Genomic DNA, 26,405 nt, shown 5'->3' on the forward strand with positions numbered 1-26,405 from the left:
AGGAAATAGTGAAGGGATCTGAATACTTTTCTGAATGCACTGTATTCTGCACCTATCCTCCACATCCTTCTTGTCTTTTGGCAACCAGAACTGTACACAATAGTCCAAATGTGATCTAATCAAAGTTTCATCCAACTGCTACATGACGAGCCAAATTTTATCATCTATGACCAGACTGATGAAGGTAGACACAAAATGCAGGAGTAGCTCCGCATCTCGGGAGAGAAGGAATGGGTGACGTTTTGGGTCGAGACCCTTTTTCAGACTGATGTCAGGGGAAGGGGCGGGACAAAGATAGAATATAGTCGGAGACAGGATGACTAGTGGGACTCCTCCCACTTCCTCCAAATCCAAGGTGTAGCTATGGGCACTCGCGTGGGCCCTAGCTATGCCTGCCTCTTTGTAGGGTACGTCGAACAATCCCTTTTCCAGGCGTACACTGGCCCCATCCCCGAACGTTACCTCCGCTACATTGACGACTGCATTGGTGCTACCTCCTGTACCCATACAGAACTCACTGACTTCATCAACTTCACCACTAATTTCCATCCTGCTCTCAAATTTACTTGGACCATCTCTGACATCTCCCTACTACCGTTTCTGAATCTCACCGTCTCCATCACAGGAGACAAACTATTGACCGACATCTACTACAAACCTACTGACTCCCATAGCTATCTTCTTCCCACCCTGTTTCCTGTAAGGACTCTATCCCCTACTCCCAATTCCACCATCTACACCGCATCTACGCCCAGGATGAGGTGTTCCATACAAGGGCATCGGAGAATCCCCATTCTTTGGGAACCGGGGGTTCCCCTCTTTCATTAAAGATGAGGCTCTCACGAGGGTCTCCTCAATATCCCGCAGCTCCGCTCTTACTCCCCCTCCCCCTCGACTCCATCCAAGGACCCAAACAGTCTTTCCAGGTGAGGCAGAGGTTCACCTGCACCTCCTCCAACCTCATCTACTGCATCCGCTGTTCCAGGTGTCAACTTCTCTACATCGGCGAGACTAAGCGCAGGCTCTGCAATCGTTATGCTGAAGACCTTTGCTTAGTCCGCCTTAACCTACCTGATCTCCGGGTAGCCTAGCACTTCAACTCCCCGTCCCGTTCTCAATCTGACCTTTCTGTCCTGGGCCTCCTCCATTGTCAGAGTGAGGCCCAGCGCCAATTGGAGGAACTTCACGTCATATTTCGCTTGGGTAGTTTACACCCCAGCAGTATGAACATTGATTTCTCTAACTTCAGATAGTCGCTACTTTCCCTCTCTATCCCCTCCCCCTTCCAAGTTCTTCCACTGTTCTTCCTGTCTCCGACTACATTCTATCTTTGTCCCGCCCCCTCCCCTGACATCAGTCTGAAGAAGGGTCTCGACCCGAAACGTCAACCATTCCTTCTCTCCCGAGATGCTGCCTGACCCACTAAGCTACTCCGGCATTTTGTGTCAACCTTCGATTTTAACCCGCATCTGCAGTTTTTTTTCCTACACTTTTTTCCTACCAGACTGATGAAAGCAGGTGTACTGTGTGCCTTCTTTACCACCCTATCCTCTTGTGCTGCCATTTTCAGGGAGTTATGGGCATGCACCCCAATATCCCTCTGTGCTTCTAAGTATAGGTCCTCCTAAGGATCCTGTAATTTACTGTATACTTGTACATTATTCCTAAAATGGAACTTGGCTGGATTTCTCCACCTAAATTGCTGATGCATATTCTGCTGTATCATTTGTCAACTTAACTAGCTATCTGCAACTCAACCAATTTTTGCGTCATCTGCAAACTTACTTATCAGGCGATCTACGTTTTCATCCAATATTACAGTGGTCCCAGTATTAATCCTCGTGGAACACCATTGGTCACAGAGGTCTGATCAGAAAAACACCGCTCTACCACTGCTCCCTGCCTTCTGTGACCTAGCCAATCTTGGATCCAAATTTCCAACTGTTCATGGATCCCATGTGATTTAATCTTCTGATCCAGCCAATCGTGATGGACTTTACCAAATGCTTTACTAAAGTCTATGTAGACAATATCCACTGCCCTACCCTTGTCTATTTCACAAAATGCTGGAGTAACTCAGCTGGTCAGGCAGCATCTCAGGAGAGAAGGAATGGGTGACCTTTCGGATCGAGACCCTTTTCCTTTGCCCTACCCTTGTCAATCATCTCTTACTTCCTCAAAACTCAGTCAAATTTAGAAACATGACCTTCCCACAAAAGCCATACAGGGTATTCCCAGCAAGTCCAGTTGGACAAAGTGGGAATAGAAATTGCAGAAGAGCTTGCTATAATCTTCCAATTGTCTCTAGGTATAGTGTAGGCACCAGAGAGCAGGAAAATGATGCCCATTAATTAGTTCAGGTTATAGATAGAGTGTGGAAATGGGCCTCTGGTGCACCAAGTCCATGCCAATCATCGATCACCAGTTCGTATTAGCTCTGAACGAACTAATACGTTTATCCCATTTTTTCATCCACTCCCGACACAATAGAGTACTTTACAAACAGTAGGTTTGTAATTAACCTACAAACCCGCATGTCTTTGAGATGTGGGAGGAAACTGGAGCACTCGGAGGAAATCCACACAGCCACAGGGAGAAGATGCAAACTCCACACAGACAGCACCCGAGGTCAGGGTCGAACCAAAGTCTCTGGCACTGTGAGGCTGCGGCACTAAGGGATAAGTGCACAGGGCAGGTTAACCTCAGTGAAAAGGAATGCACTTTAACCACATGTGATTTTTTCTATTCCAAATCTCAAATTGTGGAGTACAGAGGCAAATAAATAAATGATGGGTCTTTGTCCCAAATATTATGGAGGGCACTGTCTGTTCATTAAAGTCAGGTTTTTGCAACCTTTTATACTATAAAAAACACCAAGGCAGAAAGCTGCCTCTCTCCGTCACTCATTACAGTGAGGTTCTGCTCATTTTTAACTTTCTTACTGTCCTTGAAGGAAGATCATAAATTAAAGTTTTAGGTCCTAAACTTTTTATGTACTGGATTAAAGGCTGCTTTTATAATGTGTATATTAAAACTGCAATAGATCACCATTATATATATCAAGGAATATAAATGTGATTTAGAAATGTAAAGATGCTCAAACAGTGTACATTTTGGGTTATTTGTAAAATATTTCACATTTTACAAAATACAGAAAGGTTTGAGTGGTAACTTGAGCCAACAATACTGCGTTTTGGAGCTCGGACATTTTGCAGTTGGATCACCAATTACAAGCAATGGAAGGAAATGTGTACCCTGTTGCTTTGACTGGATGATCTTTGATTTACGAATGTGATTAAAATTTAAAGGCAGCAGGATTCATTGCTCTTTTTGACTTTCTGTGAATAAATCCTTGATTCAACTACAGCATTTGTTAAAACTGATTCCAAGCTGTCTTGTTTTTTGTAATCCACAAACAAGAAATTCCAGATGCTGGTTTACAAAAAAAGACAAAGTGCTGGAGTAACTCAACAGGTCACATAGGTGACGTTTCATGTTGGGACCATTCTTCAGGCTGACTGTGGTGGAGGGGGGTGGGGGAAGAATGCTGGAAGGTGGAGAGGGGCAGGACAAAGCCTGGCAAGTAATAGGGGAGGATACAGATGAGGAGGGTTTTGGATAGGGAGATAGCCGGACAAAGGCCAGACTAAAGGTGGGAGAATTGTGAAGCTAGAGGAAGGAATGTAGGTGGAAGGGGAGGGGGAGGTTAGAACTGGGTGCAAGTCTAGGTGGGGCATAGGAAAGGGGATGGGGAGTTGGGTAAGTTACCTAAAATTGGAGAATTCAATGTTCATACTGTTGAGTTGTAAAGGAGCTGAGGTGCTGTTCCTCACTCTCCGTTGAGGTAGAGTGTCCATCTGGGAATGGGAAGAGGAGTTAAAATGTTCAGCAACCGAAGGATCCAGAAGGCCTTTGTGGACTGGGCTCAAGTGCTTGGCGAAACGGTCACTGAGTCTACACTTGATCTCGTCTGTGTAAAGGAAGCCACATCAAGAACACTAGTTGAAGTAGATGATGTTAGAGGATGTGCATTTAAACCTCTGTTTCACCTGGAAGGACTGCTGGGGTCCCTCATCAATTGCTGGGGTGTCTCATCAGTTCCCGATGTGGACTCTTGTACATCGGCAAGACTAAGCATAGACTCAGCAACTGATTTGCCGAGCACTGGTGCTCGGTCCGTCAAGGCCTTCTGGATCGCCCGGTTGCTAACCATTGTAAATGCTGTTGCCATTCCTATACTGACCTTTCTGTCCTGGGCTCCCTCCATTGCCCGAGTGAGGCAACAGCACCTCATATTCGCTTGGTAGCTTGCAAGCCAACAATATGAACATTGAATTCTCTAATGTTAGGTAACTTCTCAAAACCCACCTTTTACCCCCCCCCCCCCCCTCTCTTTCCTGTGCCCAACCTGGACTTGCACCTATTTCTTCCCTCCACTTTCACCTATATTCCTTTGGCTTCACAATTTGCAAGTCTTCTATCCTTAACTCACACCTTTAGTCTTTTCATCTCTGGTCTTTCTCCAATCATCTGCCTATCCAAAACTCTCATCAACTACAGTATATAAACCTGTCACTTGTCAGGCTTTCTTCTAACCCATCACTCTTCCATATTGCTTCACCTCCTCCCCTCCCCCATCACAATCAGCCAGACCCAAAACATCACTTATCCATGTTCTCCAGAGATGTTGCCTGACCTACTGAGTTACTCCTGCATTTTGGATCTTTCCCTTTGTATTAATTCACACATTTATAATCATTTGAAGTGAACATAAAATGTGTGCAGTGATAGTTAGGTGAGTGGGCTTGTAATTTGATAGTCATGCAGTCAGAACATAGGGACAATTTTCAGTTGAATTCAATAAATCTGATAATTCAGACCACAAATGGTGTATTAATGCATAAATCAAGCTGGTAAATAATTTTCAGAAGGCCTTTGATAAAGTGTCGCATGTGAGGCTGCTAAACAAGGTGAGAGTCCATGGTATTGGAGGGTAGATGTTGGCACGGATAGAACTTTGGCAGAATGATAAATGGCAAAGAATGGGAATAAAAGAGGCTTTTTCTGGTTGGCTGCCAGTGAGTAGCCACAGGAGTTCCACAGGGATTGGTCTTGGGTCCTCGACTTTCCATGTTGTATATAAATGATTTGGAATTGATGGTTTTATGGCCAAGTTTGCAGATGATATGAAGATTGGTGGAGGGGCCGGTTGTGTGGATGCAGCAGGGAGTCAGTAGAATGGCTTGGACAGGTTGGGAGAGTGGGCAAAGAAATGGCTGATGGAATACAGCTTGGCAAAGTATGCGGCCATGCACTTTGGTTATTTGAAATAAAAATGTAGACTATTTTCAAAATGGGGAGAGGATTCAGAGGCCACAGTTTAAGAATAAGGGAGAGGCCATTTAGAACGGAGATGAGGAAAAACTTTTTCACTCAGAGAGTTGTGAAGCTGTGGAATTCTCTGCCTCAGAAGGCAGTGGAGACCAATTCTCTGGATGCTTTCAAGAGAGAGTTAGATAGAGCTCAATGATAGCAGAGTCAAGGGATATGGGGAGAAGGCAGGAACGGGGTACTGATTGTGCATGATCAGCCACGATCATGGTGAATGGTGGTGCTGGCTCGAAGGGCCAAATGGCCTACTCCTGCACCTATTGTCTATTGTCTATTCCCAAAAGGTTAATTTGCAAGTTTAATTGTTAGTAAGGAAGGCAAATGCTATGTTAGCATTCATTTCAAGAGGACTAGAATATAAAAGTAGGGGTGTAATGCTGGGGCTTTATAAGACACTGGTTAGACAGCATTTGGAGCATTGTGAGGCCTTTTCGGTCCCATATCTGAGGAGGGATGTGCTGGCATTGGAGAGGGTCCAGAGGATGTTTACAAGAATGATCCCGGTGATGATTGGGTTAATGTATGATGAGTGTTTGACAGCTCTGGGCCTGGAGATTAGTTGGATGAGGACGACCTCATTGACATTTACCGTATAAGGAAAGGCCTGGATAGAGTGCGTGCAGAGAGCATGGAGAGCCTAGGACCAGAGGGCACAGCTTCAGAAAGTGACGTACCTTTGGAAATGAGATGAGGAATTTCTGTAGTCAGAGGGCGATGAATCTGTGGAATTCATTGCCACAAATCACTGAGGAGGCCAAGTCACTGGATATTGACATGTTCTTGATTAGTAAGGTTGTCAAAGGTAGGGGAATGGGAAAGATAGATCAGCCATGATTGATTGGTGGAGTAGACTTGATTGGCTGAATGGCCTTATTCTGCTCCTATAACTTATGAACATAAATTGAGCCTGGTTTTTCAGTCAGCAGTGAAGGATTGCTGTTTTGCAAGCATTCCAGCAAGAGACATTAACAGACCTTTCAATGACAACTTTCTGTTATTAGCACCTGATCTGGTTCTCCTCGCTCTATAATATAGAAACATAGAAAATAGGTGCAGGAGTAGGCCATTCAGCCCTTCGAGCCAGCCATTCAATATGATCATGGCTGATCATCCAAAATCACTACCCCGTTCCTGCTTTCTCCCCATATCCCTTGATTCTGTTAGCCCTAAGACCTATATCTAACACTCTCTTGAAAACATCCAGTGAATTGGGTTCCACTGCCTTCTACGGCAGAGAATTCCACAGATTCATAAATCTCTGGGTGAAAAAGTTTTTCCTCATCTCAGTCCCACATGGCCTACCACTTATTCTTAAACTGTGACCCTTGGTTCTGGACTCCCTCAACATCAAGAACATTTTTCCTGCATCTAGCCTATCCAATCCTTTTAAGAATTTTATATGTTTCTATAAGATCCCCTCTCATCCTTCTAAATTCCAGTGAATACAAGCCCAGTCGACCCATTCTTTCATCATATGTCAGTGCCGCCATCCCGAATTAACCTGGTGAACCTATGCTGCACTCCCTCAATAGTAATAATGTCCTTCCTCAAATTAGGGGACCAAAACTGCACTTAATACTCCAGGTGCAGTCTCACCAGGGCCCTGTACAACTGCAGTAGGACATCCTTGCTCCTAAACTCAAATCCTCTCGCAATGAAGGCCAACATGCCATTAGCTTTCTTCACTGCCTGCTGTACCTGCATGCTTACTTTCAGTGGCTGATGTAAAAGGACACCTAGGTCTCGTTACACCTCCCCTTTTCCTAATCTGACACCATTCAGATAATAATCTGCCTTCCTGTTCTTGCTACCAAAGTGGATAACTTCACATTTATCCACATTATACTGCATCGGCATCCCACTCACCCAATCTATCCAAGTCACCCTGCAGCCTCTTAACATCCTCCTCGCAACTCACACTGCCACCCAATTTTGTGTCATCTGCAAACTTGGACATGTAATAACCATACAGAGTGTGTGAGCAACCACCATGGCTTTGGTATTAAAGTGATGAATACTGCGTGAGACACAGTGTCCTAGTAAGGAAGCGTAGAGCCATAATATAATTAGCTGTGACAAGTTGTTCCTTAGAAAACTGCAGATGTTCTGCTTGCTGGTCAGCTTGTCTCTGATTTCCGCACCTACTCATTGTAACATTGTCATCAGAGACAAGTTGAAGAACTGGTGCTTGTACTGACTCCCTGTTCTGGCATTGGACTCACCACCAATGGTAGAAGAGAAATAATGTATTGCATCTGACCCTTGATGACAGGAATGAATGGGGTCATCAAATATAATTAAAGAGGTAAGTGCAGGTGAGTGGTTTGTTTGATTAAAATCAACTTCTAGTTGTTTAGGGTATTTTTAAGCAAACGTGTAATTCTATTCAAAATTGATAATCAGACACAGTAGGAACAAAGACATTTAAAAACAGTTTTAAAAAATGCTTTCAGCACAATGAGTTGCCAAAAGCCTGTGCTGGAGGTGTGTCCACTGGATTTGCAGACTGATGCCTACTTGCCAGCCACATCCCATTCACTCTACCTCAGGACCTTGTTGCTTCAACAGCGCACATGGTTATTTGTCACTGCAGATCCACTAATGGTGAGTGCAAACATAGAAGCAGTGGGGGACGAGCACAGACGATGAGGTGGACTGAAGCGGTAAATATAGTTGTGGGCTGGAGGGAGAGATTGGTAAGAGACACAATAAGTAAAATAAAAACATTTTACTAACAGGGTACCAATGGAAGTTGGATAACACTTCCCGGTTTTTCATGTTGTAACTGAGTTTGTTGCAGGGCTGGAAACTGCTGTCTGGTTTATTTCATAATTACGATCAGCAATGCTAACCTACCCATTGTTCTTGACGCACAAACTGTGCCAACATCACTTAATGAAGGGAACCTGATATGCCCATGTGGATTGGCTTGCATACAATTCCACCTACTCGCTATGTAAGTGACACTAAATGTGCTGTGAGCTAGACTAACAAGTCTTTCACTTTCGAAGTCCAGGAACAGGCAATAAACATAATCTTGATGGTATCACCTGAATCCTGGCAATGTTAAAAATTAATGATTTATGAATCGTTAAGAAATTTCAAGCTTACATTGTTTCACATAACTTCAATGAGAAACTGTGGACTAATTTTTTTAACGAAAAGGCAACCTTTGATTATATGATACAATATATTTGGAATCTGTTTTTAAGATGTTGAGCTTTCTAATGATCATTTTTTTAAAATGAAATATAAATCTCTTTATTCAGCAACATCTGTTCATAATTGATTAATTTATGATATGGTGCACAGGTCGAGCTTTTAAATATGAGATTTGCTTTTTGATTCTAGTTTTTCCATTTAATGATCTGATTGCCTGTGTATAATCACACAGGAACTGAAAAATAAGATACAGTGGTCAATTTCTGAATTTTGAGTGTTTTACGTTGCGGCTGATGTATTATGGAACTTTTAATTTAAAAACAATGAACACTGTTTATTGTGACATCAGTAGGACCTTTTATGCCATGATGTAAAATTTTCCATATTTTAGTTATTCTGCCATCACCATGTTTCTTTAATTATTAAAGAAATGCCTCGTATAGAATATCTTTGTTAAACCATGCACATTCTGAGTTCTGCTTTTTTATCCAGAAACTTTACAAGATCACATATCTTGTCAATATATCTTTAAGCAGGATTGCTCTCGGAACTAACTTTTTATCCTGATGTATAAAATGATTGAAAAAGTGTTGTGGGATTTTTCAAAGAGAAAGAAGCTAAGTGGGATTATGAGCTCTGGGGAAGGGAAATCATGATGAAGTTAATGAGGAATCCAAATGTAGTATATCAAAATGGACACAGAAGACTGTTACCACTTTGCACTTCCCAACAAAAGCTTGGAAAATTAAACATTGTAAAGATTATTTTGTATTTTTAATTTGGTAAGCGTACCTCATTGTTTTATTATAATTTTTTTTAACATTTTAAAAAAATGTATTATTTTTCTTATTTTATTTATGTTGATGTTGTTGTACCGTTCTGTCTATATCTCTGAAAACTCAATAAGAACTTAAGTGAAAGAAAAAAAAACGTAAAGAAAACTCTTGACGGTGACCTTAAACTAATTTGATAATCCCTTCTATTTATCTACCTTTCTATCTATCTTTCTATCTTTCTTTCTATCCTTCATTCTATCCTTCATTCTATCCTTCTTTCTATCCTTCATTCTATCCTTCTTTCTATCCATTCTATCTTTCTTTCTATCTTTCTTTCTTTCTATCTATCTTTCTTTCTATCTTTTTATCTTTAGATCTTTCTATATCTATCTACATCTATCTATATCTTTCTATTACAAAAACTTTCATCTTTCATCCAAATTTGAGGAAGGATATTCTTGCTATGGAGGGCGTGCAGCGTAGGTTCACTAGGTTAATTCCCGGAATGGCGGGACTGTCGTATGTTGAAAGGCTGGAGCGATTGGGCTTGTATACACTGGAATTTAGAAGGATAAGGGGGGATCTTATTGAAACATATAAGATAATTAGGGGATTGGACACATTAGAGGCAGGAAACATGTTCCCAATGTTGGGGGAGTCCAGAACAAGGGGCCACAGTTTAAGGATAAGGGGTAGGCCATTTAGAACGGAGATGAGGAAGAACTTTTTCAGTCAGAGAGTGGTGAAGGTGTGGAATTCTCTGCCTCAGAAGGCAGTGGAGGCCAGTTCGTTGGATGCTTTCAAGAGAGAGCTGGGTAGAGCTCTTAATGATAGCGGAGTGAGGGGGTATGGGGAGAAGGCAGGAACGGGGTACTGATTGACAGTGATCAGCCATGATCGCATTGAATGGCGGTGCTGGCTCGAAGGGCTGAATGGCCTACTCCTGCACCTATTGTCTATTGTCTATTGTCTATCTTGTTTGTTCCGTATATTGTGCGCTTGTTTGTTCCGTTTGTTTATGTGCGTGGTTTTCACCCACACACACACGATAGCGCGACAATTTTAGGACCACCTTACTCACCATTGTCGTGGGGAGTGTTCAACAAAGTTTCATTCAAATTGGTCTTATATTTTTCAAGCTAGAGAGATTTAAAGTTTTAAAATTACCTTATTAAACCGATTGCATGCCATGTTCAGTATGTGACGTCACAATGAGATCCGCCCGAGTGACGGCCAATGGGGGGGGGGGGGCACGATGACTGCCGGAGGCGGGTCCCACCCGAGTGACGGGAGTGGTGGCAAATGGGGGGGGGGGATTTTCTCATTTTAAAAAAACATTTAGCTTAAAGAAGAAATGTTTACTTTAAAGAAGAGACGCTTTATTTCAGAGATACTTACGTAAAATGGCCACTGGATCTGCCTGTGCGCAGAACAAAATCTGCACCTGCGCATTTGGGGCCCGTTGATCTAATACTTACGTAAGATGGCCGCCGGATCCGCGCGTGCGCAGAACACTATGGGTCCGCACCCACGCAGTTGGGGCCCGTTGATCTGATCATTACTCCTCGCCAGATCTGCGCATGTGCAGAACCCAACGGGTCCGCGCCTGGGCAGTTGGGGCCCATTGATGTTGAGGTGGGATGGAGTGGGTGAGTGGGGAGGAGGAGAGGGGGGCTGGGGAGGGGGGTGGGGTAGGGGAGGGTGGGGTCTGGGGGAGTAGGGGATGGGGGGGAGTGGGAGACGGGGAGTGGGGGAGGGGAATGTGCTAGACCAATGCAGGAGCGGTTTGGGGGAGTTTTACGGGGGGGGTTGAGGGGGGGATGTAGTGGGTGGGGCAGAGGGGGTGATAAGTGGGAGGGAGTGGTGTAGGGGGAGGAGAGGGGAGGGGGAGTAGGGGAGCAGAGGGTGCTAGGCCAATGCAGGATAGGTTTGGGGAGTTTTGAGGGGTGAATGGAGTGGGTAAGTGGTTGAGGGGAGGGGAGGGGGGGTAAGGGGGGTTGAGGGGGATGGCATGGGTCAGGGGGTAGGAGGGGGGGATAAGGGGGTTTGAGGGGGGATGGAGTGGATCAGTGGGGAGGGGAGGGTGCTAGGCTTTGGGTCCATGGCTCGCTCTGGCTGCAGCACTGGCGGCACGGGCCCTTTTCTCTTCCCTGTACCCACCCTTGCCCGCCCACTGCCCTGGGGGACACTCCCCGCCCGGCAACATGCTTCGTCAGTTGGAGAGGATTGCCCCAGGAGAGCCCCGCAGGAGAGATTTGGACCCAACGGGTTTACCTCAGTCTAGTAGCATATAAAACGACCAATTAAGCAAAAGTAAAATATCTTGGCTGCTGGGGAAATTTCAAACATCAACAAAAAATGCTATGGGGTGGACAGTTAGTCAGGCGGCATCTTTAGAAGAAGCAACAAAAATATTTGTGGAGAGCATGATTCCACTGGTGGGAGAGTCTCGGACCAGAGGCCATAGCCTCAGAATAAAAGATCTACCATGAGAAAGGAAATGATTCTGAGGAATTCAGAAGGCTATGGGGGCAAGTCAATAGATATTTTTAAGTTGGAGATTGACAGATTCTTGATTGGTAAGGGTGTCAGAATTTTTGGGGAGAAGGCAGGAGAATTGGGTGAGGAAAAGATAGATCAGCTATGATTGAATGGCAGAGTAGACTTAATGGGCCAAATGGCCTAATTCTTCTCCTATAATTTAGAAATTTATGAAAAAGTTGTGTTTCAACTCGATAATCTTTCACCAGGAAAAGTCTGAGATGAAATAACTTGGGTAGAAAGATGGGGAAAAGAAAAAGAAGGAAATTAAAATTAAGATCTGTACTGGGTGGTAAAAGAAGTCACTGCAGATACAGGTCTACAAAAAAGACAAAGTGCTGGAGTATCTCAACGGGTCAGGCAGCATCCCTGGAGAACATGGATGGGTGATGTTTCAGGGCGGGACTCCTCAGACCAAGAGGTGTTGAACGAGATGGTAATGTAAAAAGCAAAAAAGGTAAATGAAGTTATGGTATTAGATGTTGAGACCAGAACGCCATAATGCACTTAGAAACGATGGATTTCCACTTTTCTGACAAAACGTCTTCACCGCGTGTGTGTGAATGGAAAAAGCTCTGATTGGCATCCAGTGTTAAGCGGTACGCCTCAGGGCATAGTATTGGGCCCACATCTGATTTTGCTTTACATTAATGACATCCATGACAAAGTCACAAGCACGACTAGACTATTCGCTGATGATTGTTTGCTGTACCGTCCAATTAAGTCAGCTGATGATAAAGATGCTCTTCAAAAAGACCTCGATACTGTGGTTGCACGGTCACAACAATGGGGGATGCAGTTCAATCCTTCCAAATGTGAAACTATGCATGTCACCAGGAGGAGGAAACCAGGCGAAACATCATATAATATCCTTGGTGCCACCCTTGAAGAATCCAAACAGACCAAGTATCTTGGCATCAAATTACAGAACGATCTACGTTGGAATGGTCAGACTCATCATGCAACGGTGAAAGCAACAGGTGTCCTAAATTTTCTGAGACGCAACTTTTATCATTGTTCAACTTCAATCAAGGAGAAGTTATACTTCACCCTTGTTAGACCTCAATTGGACTATGCAGTTGCAGCATGGGATCTATACACAAATAGAAACATTTCTTCCATCGAACGTGTCCAAAGACAGGCAGCTCGAGTTGTTACAAATACCTATGAGAGAGAAGCGAGTGTTACCAAACTTCTAAATTTATTGGGGTGGAACCCGCTCCAAGACAGACCCCACCGTTTGACCTGTTTTTACAAAATGTTAAATGGTCAGCTCGACATAGATTACCACATCTACACCAAACCCAAACCTATCAGGAGTAGACGAGGGCATTCGATTCAATTCGAGATACCAGCTACCAAAACAGATGTGTATAGCAATTCATTCTTCCCTCGCACAATTAAAGCATGGAATTGTCTTAACCCTACTATAGTTCTCAACCAGACGCAACTAAATTTAAGGTAGCTCTTCTTCTCCAAGAAGCCTTTCTTGCTTAAGTCCATTCTCCGCCACCTCCAGTTTAAATTCCATTTGGAATATTTTGGAGGACCAAGAACCAAGGTAGTTGCTGTTCTTTTAGTGTGTTTTGCACTTTGTTGAAATCAAACAGGGGTCAAAGTGATAGCTGGACATGGAAATAAAGTGACAACCGATCAAAAGATCACGATTATACTTACACATTGAAATAAGACGTTCTGCAATGCAGTCATCAATATTGGTGTGGTCTTCAATCATGAGCTGTGAATATAACACACTAAATTGAAAGAATTGTATACAATGAATTCGCCAGCTGAGCAGCAATTTGATTGCATTATCCGCAGTAGATATATTGGTGCCAAAGCTGAATGAGTGAATTCTTGTTATTATTTTGCCCACACTTACAATGGCTGGAATAAACAGATGAGGAATTTCCTTCCAGTTGTATATTTCATACTATTTACAGATAAATGCATTGTAAACAGAAACTATATTGTTGTAACTAGATATTGTTTGCTGGAGGGATCAGGAATCTGCAATATTAAAGTTTGATGGATATTTGAGGAACGCTCAGGGTGATCAAGTGGAAATGGTTTCTGCAAAAGCAATTTTAGTCATGTTCTTGCATTCCCATCTTTTAAAATCTGACTCTTGGAAAATAACTGAACTAACATCAAAGGAATATAGAACAACATGAACGTTATTTAATTTTGAATAAGTTTTGAGTTTTGTTGCAGCATAACATTCTTATTTTCAATTTTAAGGGTGCGATGGAAGAACCATGAAGCATGTAGATTAACATAAACCCTGTAACAATTTAACCCAGGATCATGAAAATGTGCACATCTCATGTTAATTCTATTTGCATATCCAAACAAATAGTTAAAAACAAACCATCCAAATAAGTGTATATTTTAAATTTAATGCCGATGTTGTTAAGTTAGATTGTTAGAGTCAGTGGACATAAAGTGCTTTTTCATTTAGCAGTGTGTTAAGCAACCACTATATTTTGGACTAATTTCTACCATATATTGGAGTGTAATTATTGTGCACCTTAAAATTCAGAATTGTTTTTGCCAACCATCTTGCACTCAAAATGTATATTTATTTGTGGAGTGTATGCTGAATTATGTATGAAATGCAATAAAGCCAAGACGAGAATGCGATAACCTGTAATGTGTAATAAACTTTAAATAAACCAGATACATTAAATGTACAATACTTTATAGTGGAACTATGAAAAGTTTTTAAAAATGTTGTTCTTTGATGAGAACATGTGCAGTTTATAACAGATTGGCGATTGGAGCAATTTTAATAGATTAAGCAACCGAATATAAAACAAATAGTGAATGAAAGTGTTCCAGACACGATATGTGTAGTATTTATTATATTTCTTAGTCTTGCTAATCTGAACAAGATTGAGCATTCTGTATATGTAGGTGATAACTGGAAAAGAACAGCTCGTCTATCAAGCTCATCCCACACAATGTCTGGAGAATTGCTATTTGATGCCCCATTGTTCTTGCATGCCCTCCAGAGACCACATATCCTAAATATCGAAAACAGTTCAGGGCAAAGCTGGAATAGGCCTGGAAACATGCCCTTTCACTTTAACTATAATTTTCTTCCATGTCTTCAAATTATTTTTTTTGCCCAGCTATATATTTGTGATGCACTGTGACCACTTCCCCTCAACCCTGCCATTTTCGTGCATTTATTCAGATTAGTATTTAAAGTGTTGATATTTCCTTTCCACAATTATTACAGAGGATATATTGGTTGCTGGTAGATATCCACCCCCTAAATTAGGCAATGAGTAAGACCTCTGTCATGAGATTTATTGGGTCATATGTGCTTTACACATGAGCAATCTTGTCAGCTTGGCATTGCTGGTCTTCAAATTGCATTCTAGGCTGATTAGTCAATGATTTGGTGGAGACTGCTGTTTTTTCTGAGAGATTTTATAAACCCCTTCTACCTGGTATGATGCGAAGAGATCAGAGCTTTTCAATTTGTACTTTGACTAGCATTCACTTCAGTAAGTAACATAAAAACAGATTTGATAATTTATCTTAATTATTTTTAGGACTGCTGTGAATATTTAATGCTGATTACCTCGGAATTTTCTCGAAGAGCAACACTACAAAACTAATTGCTGGATATTGAGTGCCTTGGGACATCCTGAGCGCGTAGAGCATATAAATACACTTTTTTCCCCTGTTTATTCAGCTGAAGCAGAACTCTGTTTTCTGTGCTGTTTTTTCTCCCAATTATCTATTGCCATTTTTGAATGTTTTTCATTCAAAAGTGACCTTTAATATAGGGTTTGGTTTTATCAGCCACTTATGGTAAACTGACAATAATGTCATGTGAGGATTGTATTCTTACACGAGTGACTGGATACCTTTTTATTGTGGGGTGCACAATGTACTGACACTGGAATTAGCAGTAATATATATAATAAAGTGCAACATTTCTGCAATAAAATAGAAATTTCAATAAAATTTACTTTTCTAAAATGTCTACAATTTTAACATTTGCCATTGTCTTCAAAAAGTGTTTGCTGACATGGACATTTTGAGTCCTTTACTTGATCTTTTCCAAACTGCCTTGACGGTATGGCATGCACATGCTCATCTTGTTGCTGAATGAGAAACAACAGCTGTTTGCAGAACTTTAGCTCTGCTTTTAATACCATTGTGCCAGAGCTACTACACTACAAACTCTCCCAGCTGACTGTGCCTGAACCCCTCTGTCAGTGGATCATCAACTTCCTGACGGACAGGAAGCAGCATGTGAGGCTGGGAAAGCACATTTCGGACCCGCAGACCTTCAGCATAGGAGCTCCGCAAGGCTGCGTACTCTCCCCTCTCCTTTACTCTCTCTACACCAACGACTGCACCTCCACAGACTCCTCTGTCAACTCCTCAAGTTTGCGGATGACACAACCCTGATTGGGCTGATCCAGGATGGGGAGGAATCTGCCTACAGAGGGGAAGTGACACAGCTGGCGTCCTGGTGCCATCGCAACAACCTGGAGCTCAATGCTCTCATGACAGTGGAACTAATTGTAGACTTTCGAAGAGATCCCCCTTCCCTCCCCCCATTCACCATCAACAACAACATAGTCACATCTGTGGAGTCATTTAAGTTCCTTGGAACCATCATCTCCAGGGACCTTAAATGGGGGGCCACCATCGACTCCATAGTCAAAAAGGCCCAACAGAGGATGTACTTCCTGCGGCAACTGAAGAAACACAATCTGCCACAGACAATGATGATCCAATTCTATACTGCTATCATTGAGTCCGCCCTCACCTTCTCCATCATGGTCTGGTTTGGCTCAGCCACCAAGCACGACATCCGGAGGCTGCAACAGATCGTTCGCACAGCTGAGAAGGTTGTTGGCTGCAACCTTCCCCCCATTGACGAACTGTACACTGCAAGGGCTAGGAAGCGAGTGGGCAAGAGCATCTCTGACCCCTCTCACCCTGGCCACAAACTCTTCGAAACACTTTCCTCTGGAAGGCGACTCCGGACTGTCAAAGCAGCCACAGCCAGACATAAAAACAGCTTTTTTTTCCACGAGTGATAGTTCTACTCAATAACCAAAGTCTGTAGTCTCTTTTTTGCTCTGGTTTATTTTCACCCACATGTTTAGACCGTAATATTGTATCCTTATTGTTTTGATGTGGTTATGCTTTATTCTGAATTGTTAACTGTATGTTTGTGTTGTCATTTGTGAGCGGAGCACCAAGGCACATTCCTTGTATATGCATACTTGGCCAATAAACTTATTCATTCATTCATCCATTCATTGCTTACCACAAATCAACAGTAATGAAACATTTACTGTTTTACTGTTTAACCCATTGGCAGATTGTGGACATCCAAATAACCTCTTGAATATAATGGAAGTTATCTTGTAATGTACTAGAAGATTACTTCAACCAAATGTAGTACAGCTTCCATTTCCTGCTTTCTCAGTGGGGTTTACAAATTCAAGCTTATTCATACTTTGGATTTATACCATTGGGGCTTGCATTGAAACATTCCAGACTTATTTTGCCAGTATCTTTATCAATTGTCAGATATAATTGCTTCAGTCCCATCTGTCTGAACCAGGTTCAGATCACGATTCAAAAGGTGAAAGTACATATGTATTAAAATGTTTAAGTCTGCTTGATATCGGATACTGGTCTCTTTCGAGTAAATTACCTTGGTTCATAAATTCCAGTTTTTATCTCTGCCTTCATATATTGGTATCATTATAATGCCTTTGTGACAAGAATTTTGCAACAAATTCAGAGCTGAAATATGTCTGGAATAATTTTCACAAAACGTGTGAAAATACTTGCTAAATCCCAGTGATTGGGAAGACCTCAGATAATTACGTGAGCTGTGTGTGCACTCTGCTCACGTTGATATCTCATCACTTGAAGATGTTATTCTGCAAAGGAGGTATAAATCCTCTTCAAACTTACATTCTTTACTTGATCAGATGCAGATGCATCTGACATTTACCATGAATTCTCTATTTTCCCATAAATTAAATAGAAATTTTATATTGCTGATAGAACTATTCTCTACATTTAGCAGGTTTTTTTCAGTAACTAAATATAATCCTTTATTATTATTCATGACTGAAGTCAATTTTCTTGTTTTGTCTATTATGTGTAATTTTGGAACATTCCAGCAACAATTTAAATAGAACAGATTTTCTTGTCTCCATTGGTTTTTATAGAATCCTACTAATATACTTGTGTGATGAAGTAAGAAATGATCCAAACTAGTGAGGCTTTCTAGTCCATAAGTAATTCTTGCATTGCTGAAACCAAACCAATTGTTCTTCACCTTTGTCTCTAGTTTGAGATCTCTAAGCAGAGCCAATAATTTATGCCAGGAGACAACTGGATTTAGTGTTTTTTGGATGTTTCACTAAATAAACATTGGATATGTTATTTAATTTCTTGTCTGAATTATACATCTAGATAGTTTGCTACAACACAGTGCAAAATATAAAAGTTTCATTATTTAAAACAACATTTTCAATACATAAAAACATAAACATAATCAAACATAAAAACATAACAATTTACGAATGTAAAAAGTGACGAGCTGTTGGATTAGTTCAGATGGCAAAATTCCAAGGTTATTCTTTTGCAAATCTGCCCACTTCATGTTTTGTTTAGTTTGGAAGAGGTAATCTGCTCATTTGTATCAAGAATATCAGGTACAGCGAAGAAAATATATTTTTCACAAATCCTGTATTAGATTCAACTGTATTGGATTAATCTGCTGCCTTACAGACAGAGACCTGGGCTCAATCCTGACCACGGGTGCTATCTGTACGAAGTTTGTAAGTTCGCTCCGTGACCGCATGAATTTTCCATGTGTGCTCCGCTTTCCCCCCACAATCCAAAAACATACAGGTTTGTAGGTTAATTGGCTTCGGTAAAGATTGTAAATTGTCCCTAGTGTGTAGGATAGTGCTCGTGTATGGGGATCGCTGATCGGCGTGGACTCACTAGGCCAAAGAGCCTGTTTCTGTGCTGTATCTCTAAACTAAACTAAACTGATCACTACTCACCTTGCGAAGGTATTTATTCACAAAATGCTGGAGTAACTCAGCAGGTCAGGCAGCATCTCAGGAGAGAAGGAATGGGTGACGTTTCGGGTCGAGACCCTTCTTCAGACTGATGTCGGGGGTGGGACAAAGGAAGGATATAGGTTGGGCCAGGAAGATAGAGGGAGAACTGGGAAGGGAGAGGGGAAGAGAGGGACAGAGGAACTATCTAAAGTTGGAGAAGTCAATGTTCATACCGCGGGGCTGCAAGCTGCCCAAGCAAAATATGAGGTGCTGTTCCTCCAATTTCTGGTGGGCCTCACTATGGCACTGGAGGAGGCCCATGACAGAAAGATCAGACTGGGAGTGGGAGGGGGAGTTGAAGTGCTCAGCCACCGGGAGATCAGGTTGGTTAAGGCGGACTGAGCAAAGGTGTTGAGCGAAACGTTTGGTTTCGCCGATGTAAAGAAGTTGACATCCTTCTCTCCTGAGATGCTGCCTGACCTGCTGAGATACTCCAGCATTTTGTGAATAAATACCTTCGATTTTCTGCATTTATTTGTTGGTCCTAATTGATGAGATTCTGGCTTATAAAAAAACAGAATGTTGCTTGGCAATTGCAGGTAACGCTTCTACAGACAATACTTTGAAGAGACTTTCATTCCATACTTTAGGCTAATTTCAAATGAACCTCCCAAAAGATTCGTACAATAATCCACCATGCTGCACTGTTTCCAGTAACTTACTCTTCTGTTGCTGAAATTATTAAATAAATTTGGCATAAACTGAAGCGATTATTTCCAGAGATAAATCATGTCAGTTTGAGTTTATTGTCATATGCACACATACGGTAAAATACAGATACAGTGATACTCTTGCTTACAGCAGCAACAAGGGGAAAAGGACTTAGACAACACACAAAAAATATACCTAAATTTAAAAAAACATTGAAAAGAAAAACAGGACATTAGTGCAAAACAATGGTGGTGCAAGAGTTGATCGATAGTGTTCCGTTGTGTTCCAATTGCATTGCTATGCCATGATGCAACCATTTTATTTTAGTTATCCCTTTATAGCAAATCGTATCTCCCTGCATACAAGAAGTGAAAGACAAGAGGATTGTTCATGTGACTTTTCATTCCTTAGATTCCTTGCACTGGCAGACTCTCTTCAAAACATTTCATCGAAAATGGCGTAATGTATGAAGAAATAAGAATTTGAAGGGGGAATTAGGAACTATATTATTTCTAATTCAAAGAAAATTCAATTATTTTTCTTGCTGATGAATAGTGATATCCAAATGTTTACTGATTTTTCTCTTTGTTTCATAATTTGTTACTTTAGTGTGGAATATAACATTATCGACAGAGCAAAGGTTACTGTTTTCTGGCCTATATTTCCTCCCCAGGCCAAGTTAATTGATATAAAATGCATTTGTTATATCAGCAGAGGGAATCCAGTTGAAGTTTATCAGATTGTATAATTTTACTCAGAGCATATGTGTTATATCAAATCTGCTTATGATACGGTATACATTTTCCTAACCTGATTTATTTTATGTTAAAACTTAGCGTTTTTGTTCATATATATATGTTGAGGTGAATTTAATATTACTAGCTATTTCCCTGTATGATCCAACAATCCATCTTTGTATGTACTTGTCAGGATTTTTCAAGCTCTTATGTAATCTACATGGGTTTAGGAAGAGAGCATGCACCACAGACAGATTTCAGTCTTCATATGAAAATTTTGATAGGCTCTTGTCATAAATGGCTTCATTAGCTTTAATGATGCTGAATATATGTTGTATAATCATTGTCTTGGTCATCAGATATTCAAACGTCTCAATTTTTACAGCTGGTCTCCGAAGAAGTTTTCGGTTGAGCAGAAAAGACAGAAAAACGAATAAGTCTATGTATGAAAGTAAAAGGAGTGAACAGTATGACACAGCAGATGTTCCAACATATGAAGAAGTTGTTTCTTATCAGCAACATCCAAATGAAAATTATCGGCTGGTAATTCTTGTTGGTGAGTGCCATTTTTAATTCCCAGTATTTTTATTGCACATTTTATTACTTTCATTTTTTGATATGGTAAAAAGAGCAATTTATCGTGAAAAACTGATCACTAAGGTTTTTTTTACTACGTTATGTATCATCTTTTCAAACCTCCAATGAATATCAGAGAATTAAGCTTCACTGGGTGATGTTTAAAATTATATTATTATTTTAATTATGTGTGTCCATTCTGGTGTTATTGTTTCTCTTTTTGTCAATGCAGCCTCACTTGATTTAAATGATTTAGAACATAGAAAACTATAGCCGAGGATTGGCCTTTTAACCCACTATGTCTGTTAAACATGACGCTAAAATAAACTAATCTCATGTGCCAGTAATGATGTGTGTAGGAAAGAACTGCAGATGCTGGTTTACACTGAAGATGGACACAAATTGCTGGAGCAACTCAGTGGGTTGGGCAGCATCACTGGAGAAAAGGTATAGGTGAATTTTTGGGTCAAAGGTCTCGAAACCTATTCCTTCTCCCCTGAGATGCTGCCTGACCCGCTGAGCATTTTGACCAGCATTTTGTGGCTAAATGTCAGTGATGATATTCTGAAATAGTCCATGATGCAAATTACGAGGTTCATATCTAACTGATTATGTTATAACAAATGCTTTTAAATTTAATTCATAGTGGCTGTCCTGCCCAATGTTTTTAGTTTGGTTTGCATGGCGATAGCTGCAATCATGTCTATTATGAATCAAAGGCTTTAAAATATCAAATATTTAAAATCTATTATATTATTTTGTCAATGTTTTCTTTTATTTCTTTTGAGAATTTAGTGAGATTAATAAAGCATTCCCTTTGAAATTTGTTCCTGATAGTCCTTAATTATATTTTTCAGGGTTCTCTGTTTTCTTATGATATTTTTGAATGAAAATTACATTATTCCTATCAGTGTTTAACAAACAGCCTCCAAATCCAAGTTTTTAATCAGATGTACATAATCTGATTTCCTAGTCTGTCAGTTAACATCGGGTCAGAGTTAAATTCTGAATACTTTCAGCCATCTAACACTTGTCCATGCTCTTCAGAAGAAATCTATACTTGTAAAATTAAAAAAACCTGGATAGTACGTCCCAAAATCAACAAAAGTCAAGGCATTGTTGTTATACAGAACCAAAACATGGATGTTTCCTATCACGCCACAATACCACCATCTGCATACTGAAATTACCCCTCAGATTCCTTTTAAATCTTTCCTCCACATTAAACACATGCCCTCTGGTTCTTGACTCATCTACCCTTAGAAAAAGATTGTGATTTTAGTTTTAGTTTAGAGATACAGCATGGAAACAGTTCCTTCAGCCCACTGAGTCCGCACCGACCAACGATCCCCTGCACGTTAGTGCTATCCTACACAGTAGGGACAATTTACATTGATACCAAGCTGATTAACCTACAAACCTGTTCATCTTTGAGTGTGGGATGAAACCGAACGCAGTCACGGGGAGAACGTACAAACTCCTTGCAGACAGCACCTGTAGTCGGGATCAAATCCAAGTCTCTACCACTGTAAGGCAGCAACACTGCCGCTGAGCCACCGTGCCACCTGTGATCATTTTCCTTATCTATGCTTCATCATTTTAAACCTCAGTAAAATCATCCCCTACCAGTCTTTAGTAAAAAAAGTACCAGCCTATCCATCCTCTCCTTATTACTCTAACCTTTGAGTCCTGGTAACATTCTGATGAATCTTTTCTGCATCCTTTCCAGCTTCCTATAGCAGGGTGACCAGCAGTGCGCACAGTAATCCAAATTCGATCTCATAAACATATTGTACTATTTGTACCTTATTTTCTCAACCATGCCAGCTTTGTAAAATTTAGAGCTGCAGCATTGCTCCAAAATAAGGTCATTCACTCCATTAGGTCCACCATCTCATTAATGTTTCAAGTTGATATTGCCAAAATAATTCCTCCATGACCGTCTCCTTTATAATGCAAATCCCATTGTATTAGCACCTGCAGAATAGTCATTTGAGACTCTCTCCTTTCTTCAAATATCAGAGAATAATTCTGGTGACATCAGGGATACAGGACATTACACACACTGGAATTTAAGATCAGTCTGAGTAATATGTTGATCAGGAAGTGCTGGAGCCAGAAATGCCAAGCTCGCCAAATGTACAGCATCATTGACACTTCTGGCTCTGGGCACTCCAGAATTGGCCCTGAAGCTGGGCTTGGCTGCTGTTTTACTGAATACACTGTGAAGCTGCTCTGAACTTTCCATAAAGACTTCCAACGGTAATTTTTGTTGGGGAATCAAGCAAGCTTTACACAGCCTACAAATAAAGAGATCCTCTGTCGAGCAGCATGTTTAAGTTTTTCATATTACATGTAGTTTGGAGATAGGAACTTAACTGGGAGAGTTTAAAAAGAACATGCCCTTTTCTCCTACTTTTTCTTTCATACTTTAAGATCAATTTTTTTTTGGTGATCTATTTATGTAGAATATGCTTAAAATGATTTTCAAGTTTTTGATCATTTTATTTTAAGAACCAACAAGGTGTATGTGTTTCAGCAAAAATATCTTTTAGATAAAACTAACTGAAATAAATGGTAACAGCACCTGGACAAAAATGCAGACTGACTTCAACTTTACCTTGAAAACCTAAAACGCAAATATTTGTGAAACAATGCAAAACCTTTGGAAGCTTTTTTCTCCATTGGTAATTTCTTAAGAATTTCCTCCCAACATCTGCAATCCATCAAAGACCATTCTGAAGTGGCGTTGAATTCAATGACAGAAGAGTCCATGAAAGCCTTCTCCCTTTCTCTTGGATGCGGATCATCATGATTCTCTGTCCAAGTGTACGTGTGTTTCAGAGAGAAGGGGATAATGCAAGGGACAGTGTTGGTATTTGTAACTGCATTAGATGTTGTTTTCATGTTGTGCACTGATACTGCATGACAAAAAGATTTATACGTGTAATGTATTCATACATATTCATGTGTTATGTTAATCAGTTGGTGTTCAATATAAGCAGGGAATGCTGGGTAATAAAAACAGGTGCGTGATACCGGCAACTAATGGGTGAGTCTAGTTCTTCATTCTGCCATCCAGAATATAACAAAATTGGCGATGAGAACGGGATTGTATAAGATTTGAGACTGAGTTTTTTTTCATGTTGAGTTCCTCAAGCTAGTATAGCCTTTGTACAGCTATGTTTTAGGTGAATTGCTACACCAGAACAGCCAGGAAATCGGGGTTTTGAGCGGACTTTCCTCGTCCTTTTTAAAAAAAAGAGAGACAAGATGGCGGCGTCCACGGGCTACATCGGAAACCTTGGCACTTTCGACAAAAGTAGAGTGCCTTTCAGCTCCTATATGGAAGGAGCGAACATGTTCTTCACGGCAAACAACATAATGGAGATTAGCGGTGAAGGAGAGGTGGTGACTGCAACAAATAAGACTTTGCGAACGCATGAAAGCGATTCTGCTCACGGAGATCAGTCCTGGTGTACGGCACACTCGTGAATCTCCTTGCGCCCATAAAGGTAAAAGACGTGTCATTCAATGACATTATGAAGAACTTGGAGGAGAACTTCAACCCAAAGCCTCTGAAAATTGCAGAAAGCTATAAATTCGGCACCAGAAACCCAGAAGCAGAATGAGACAATCAGTGAGTACATTGTTGCTTTGAAAAACTTAACTTTACACTGTAACTTTGGAACATTTCTCGAACACGCACTACGCGACAGATTTGTTTGTGGTCTAGTGGATGAACGAATTCAGTCCAAACTCATGAACACTTCAGATCTTACATTCGAGAAAGCATGCAAGATTGCTACCACAATGGAGATGGCATCAAAGAATGCTCGCGAGTTTCATCCACCACAGACTGCAGTGGCCGTTTACAGTCACAAAGCAGTGCCTATGGCCAAACCAAAAGGCGCCAAATCAAAACTGAGCCGAGTTCAGCCAGTTGTTATCGTTGCCAAGTGCTATAACTGCTAGACGAATGCCCATATCGCCTCAGCATGTCGGGCCAAGCTTAAAGCAGGAAACAAACAACCTGCGGGAAACAAGCAACAACATCAGAAGATAGTTCACAACTTAGAGATGAACCCAGATGGAAATGAACTTGGGTTGTACACCATTTTTCCATCAACATCGATAAGCCTACAACCAGTCAAGGCAAGGACTTTTGAACTAAACTATTGATTAATGAACAGTTAATTGATATGTGTATCTGGGAGATAGACATCTGGGAGGAGAACCATCGGCCGCCCCCAGCTACGTTACAAGGACGTCTGCAAGAGAGATTTGAAGGTGCTCGACATCGATGTGGAGTCTTGGGAGAGCCTCGCAGCTGACCGTACGAGGTGGAGAGGTACCCTGAACCAACATCTCAAAACGGGGCAGGAGAAGCTGATGAACGCAGCGGCAGAAAAGCGGGCACTCAGAAAGGAGCGCAGCAACTTCAACAGACCTGAGTCTACACACAAATGTGACCTTTGCGACAGAGACTGTCACTCCTGCATTGGTCTCTTCAGCCACAAGCGACACTGCTCTGGCCGAGGTGTGGAGCAAGCAGCCAACTAGGATGCATCACCCATGGTCAGCCATGACCGAGGGGGCCTAAGAAGAATACACGGCAGCAGATTGTTCGGTCATGAGCAAAGACCTGTACGAAATAAAGTCCCCACAGACACCATTGTCTGAGAGTAAGGTTAAGCTGAGAACCTACTCAGGCAGAGTTTTGGAGACATGCGGGCAAATGAACTGTAAAGTTCAGCATAATGGTCAGTCAGTAACACTGCCCATCATAGTAGGCAGCTGCAGAAATAAACCAACCCTCCTTGGAAAGGATTGGCTGAGTAGAATAAAGTTATACTGGAAAAACATTTTCAGCGTCGATTTGTCCAAATCATGTCTTGAAAACTTCATAAGCAAACATGCAGAAATATTTGCCGACAGTTACACGGGAATAACGGGATACTCTACACACATTCGACTTATGAAACCTGTGTATTGTCGACCAAGACCTGTACCATATGCGCTGAAGCAACAAGTGGAGGAAGAACTCGACAGGTTGGAGCAGAATGGAGTACTTGTGAAGACAGACCAGAGCTAATGGCATGTTGGCCATCAGCTAATGGCATGTTGGCCTTCAGCTAATGGCATGTTGGCCTTCATAACGAGAGCATTTCAGTATAGGAGTAAAGAGGTTCTTCTGCAGTTGTTTAGGGGCCTGGTAAGACCACATCTGGAGTATTGTGTACAGTTTTGGTCTCCTAATTTGAGGAAGGACATCCTTGTAATTGAGGCAGTGCAGCATAGGTTCACGAGATTGAAACCTGGGATGGCGGGACTGTCATATGAGGAAAGATTGAAAAGACTAGGCTTGTTTTCACTGGAGTTTAGATGAGAGGGAATCTTATAGAAGCATATAAAATTATAAAAGGACTGGACAAGCTAGATGC

At 41.3% G+C, this 26,405-nt stretch overlaps 1 protein-coding gene across 2 annotated transcripts in view; it reads left to right on the forward strand.

Annotated features, from left to right (window-relative positions):
• Window positions 1–26,405, forward strand: part of mpp7a (MAGUK p55 scaffold protein 7a) — a 368,390-nt gene that overhangs the window by 287,462 nt on the left and 54,523 nt on the right. For both annotated transcript variants that reach the window (XM_078415914.1, XM_078415920.1), the window contains one exon: window positions 20,771–20,941. In XM_078415914.1, coding sequence (XP_078272040.1) covers window positions 20,771–20,941 — 171 coding nt within the window. The remainder of the gene's footprint in view (window positions 1–20,770; window positions 20,942–26,405) is intronic.

This window comes from Rhinoraja longicauda, chromosome 2 (genome assembly GCF_053455715.1).
Source record: "Rhinoraja longicauda isolate Sanriku21f chromosome 2, sRhiLon1.1, whole genome shotgun sequence".
In the NCBI taxonomy this organism is placed as follows: Eukaryota; Metazoa; Chordata; class Chondrichthyes; order Rajiformes; family Arhynchobatidae; genus Rhinoraja; species Rhinoraja longicauda.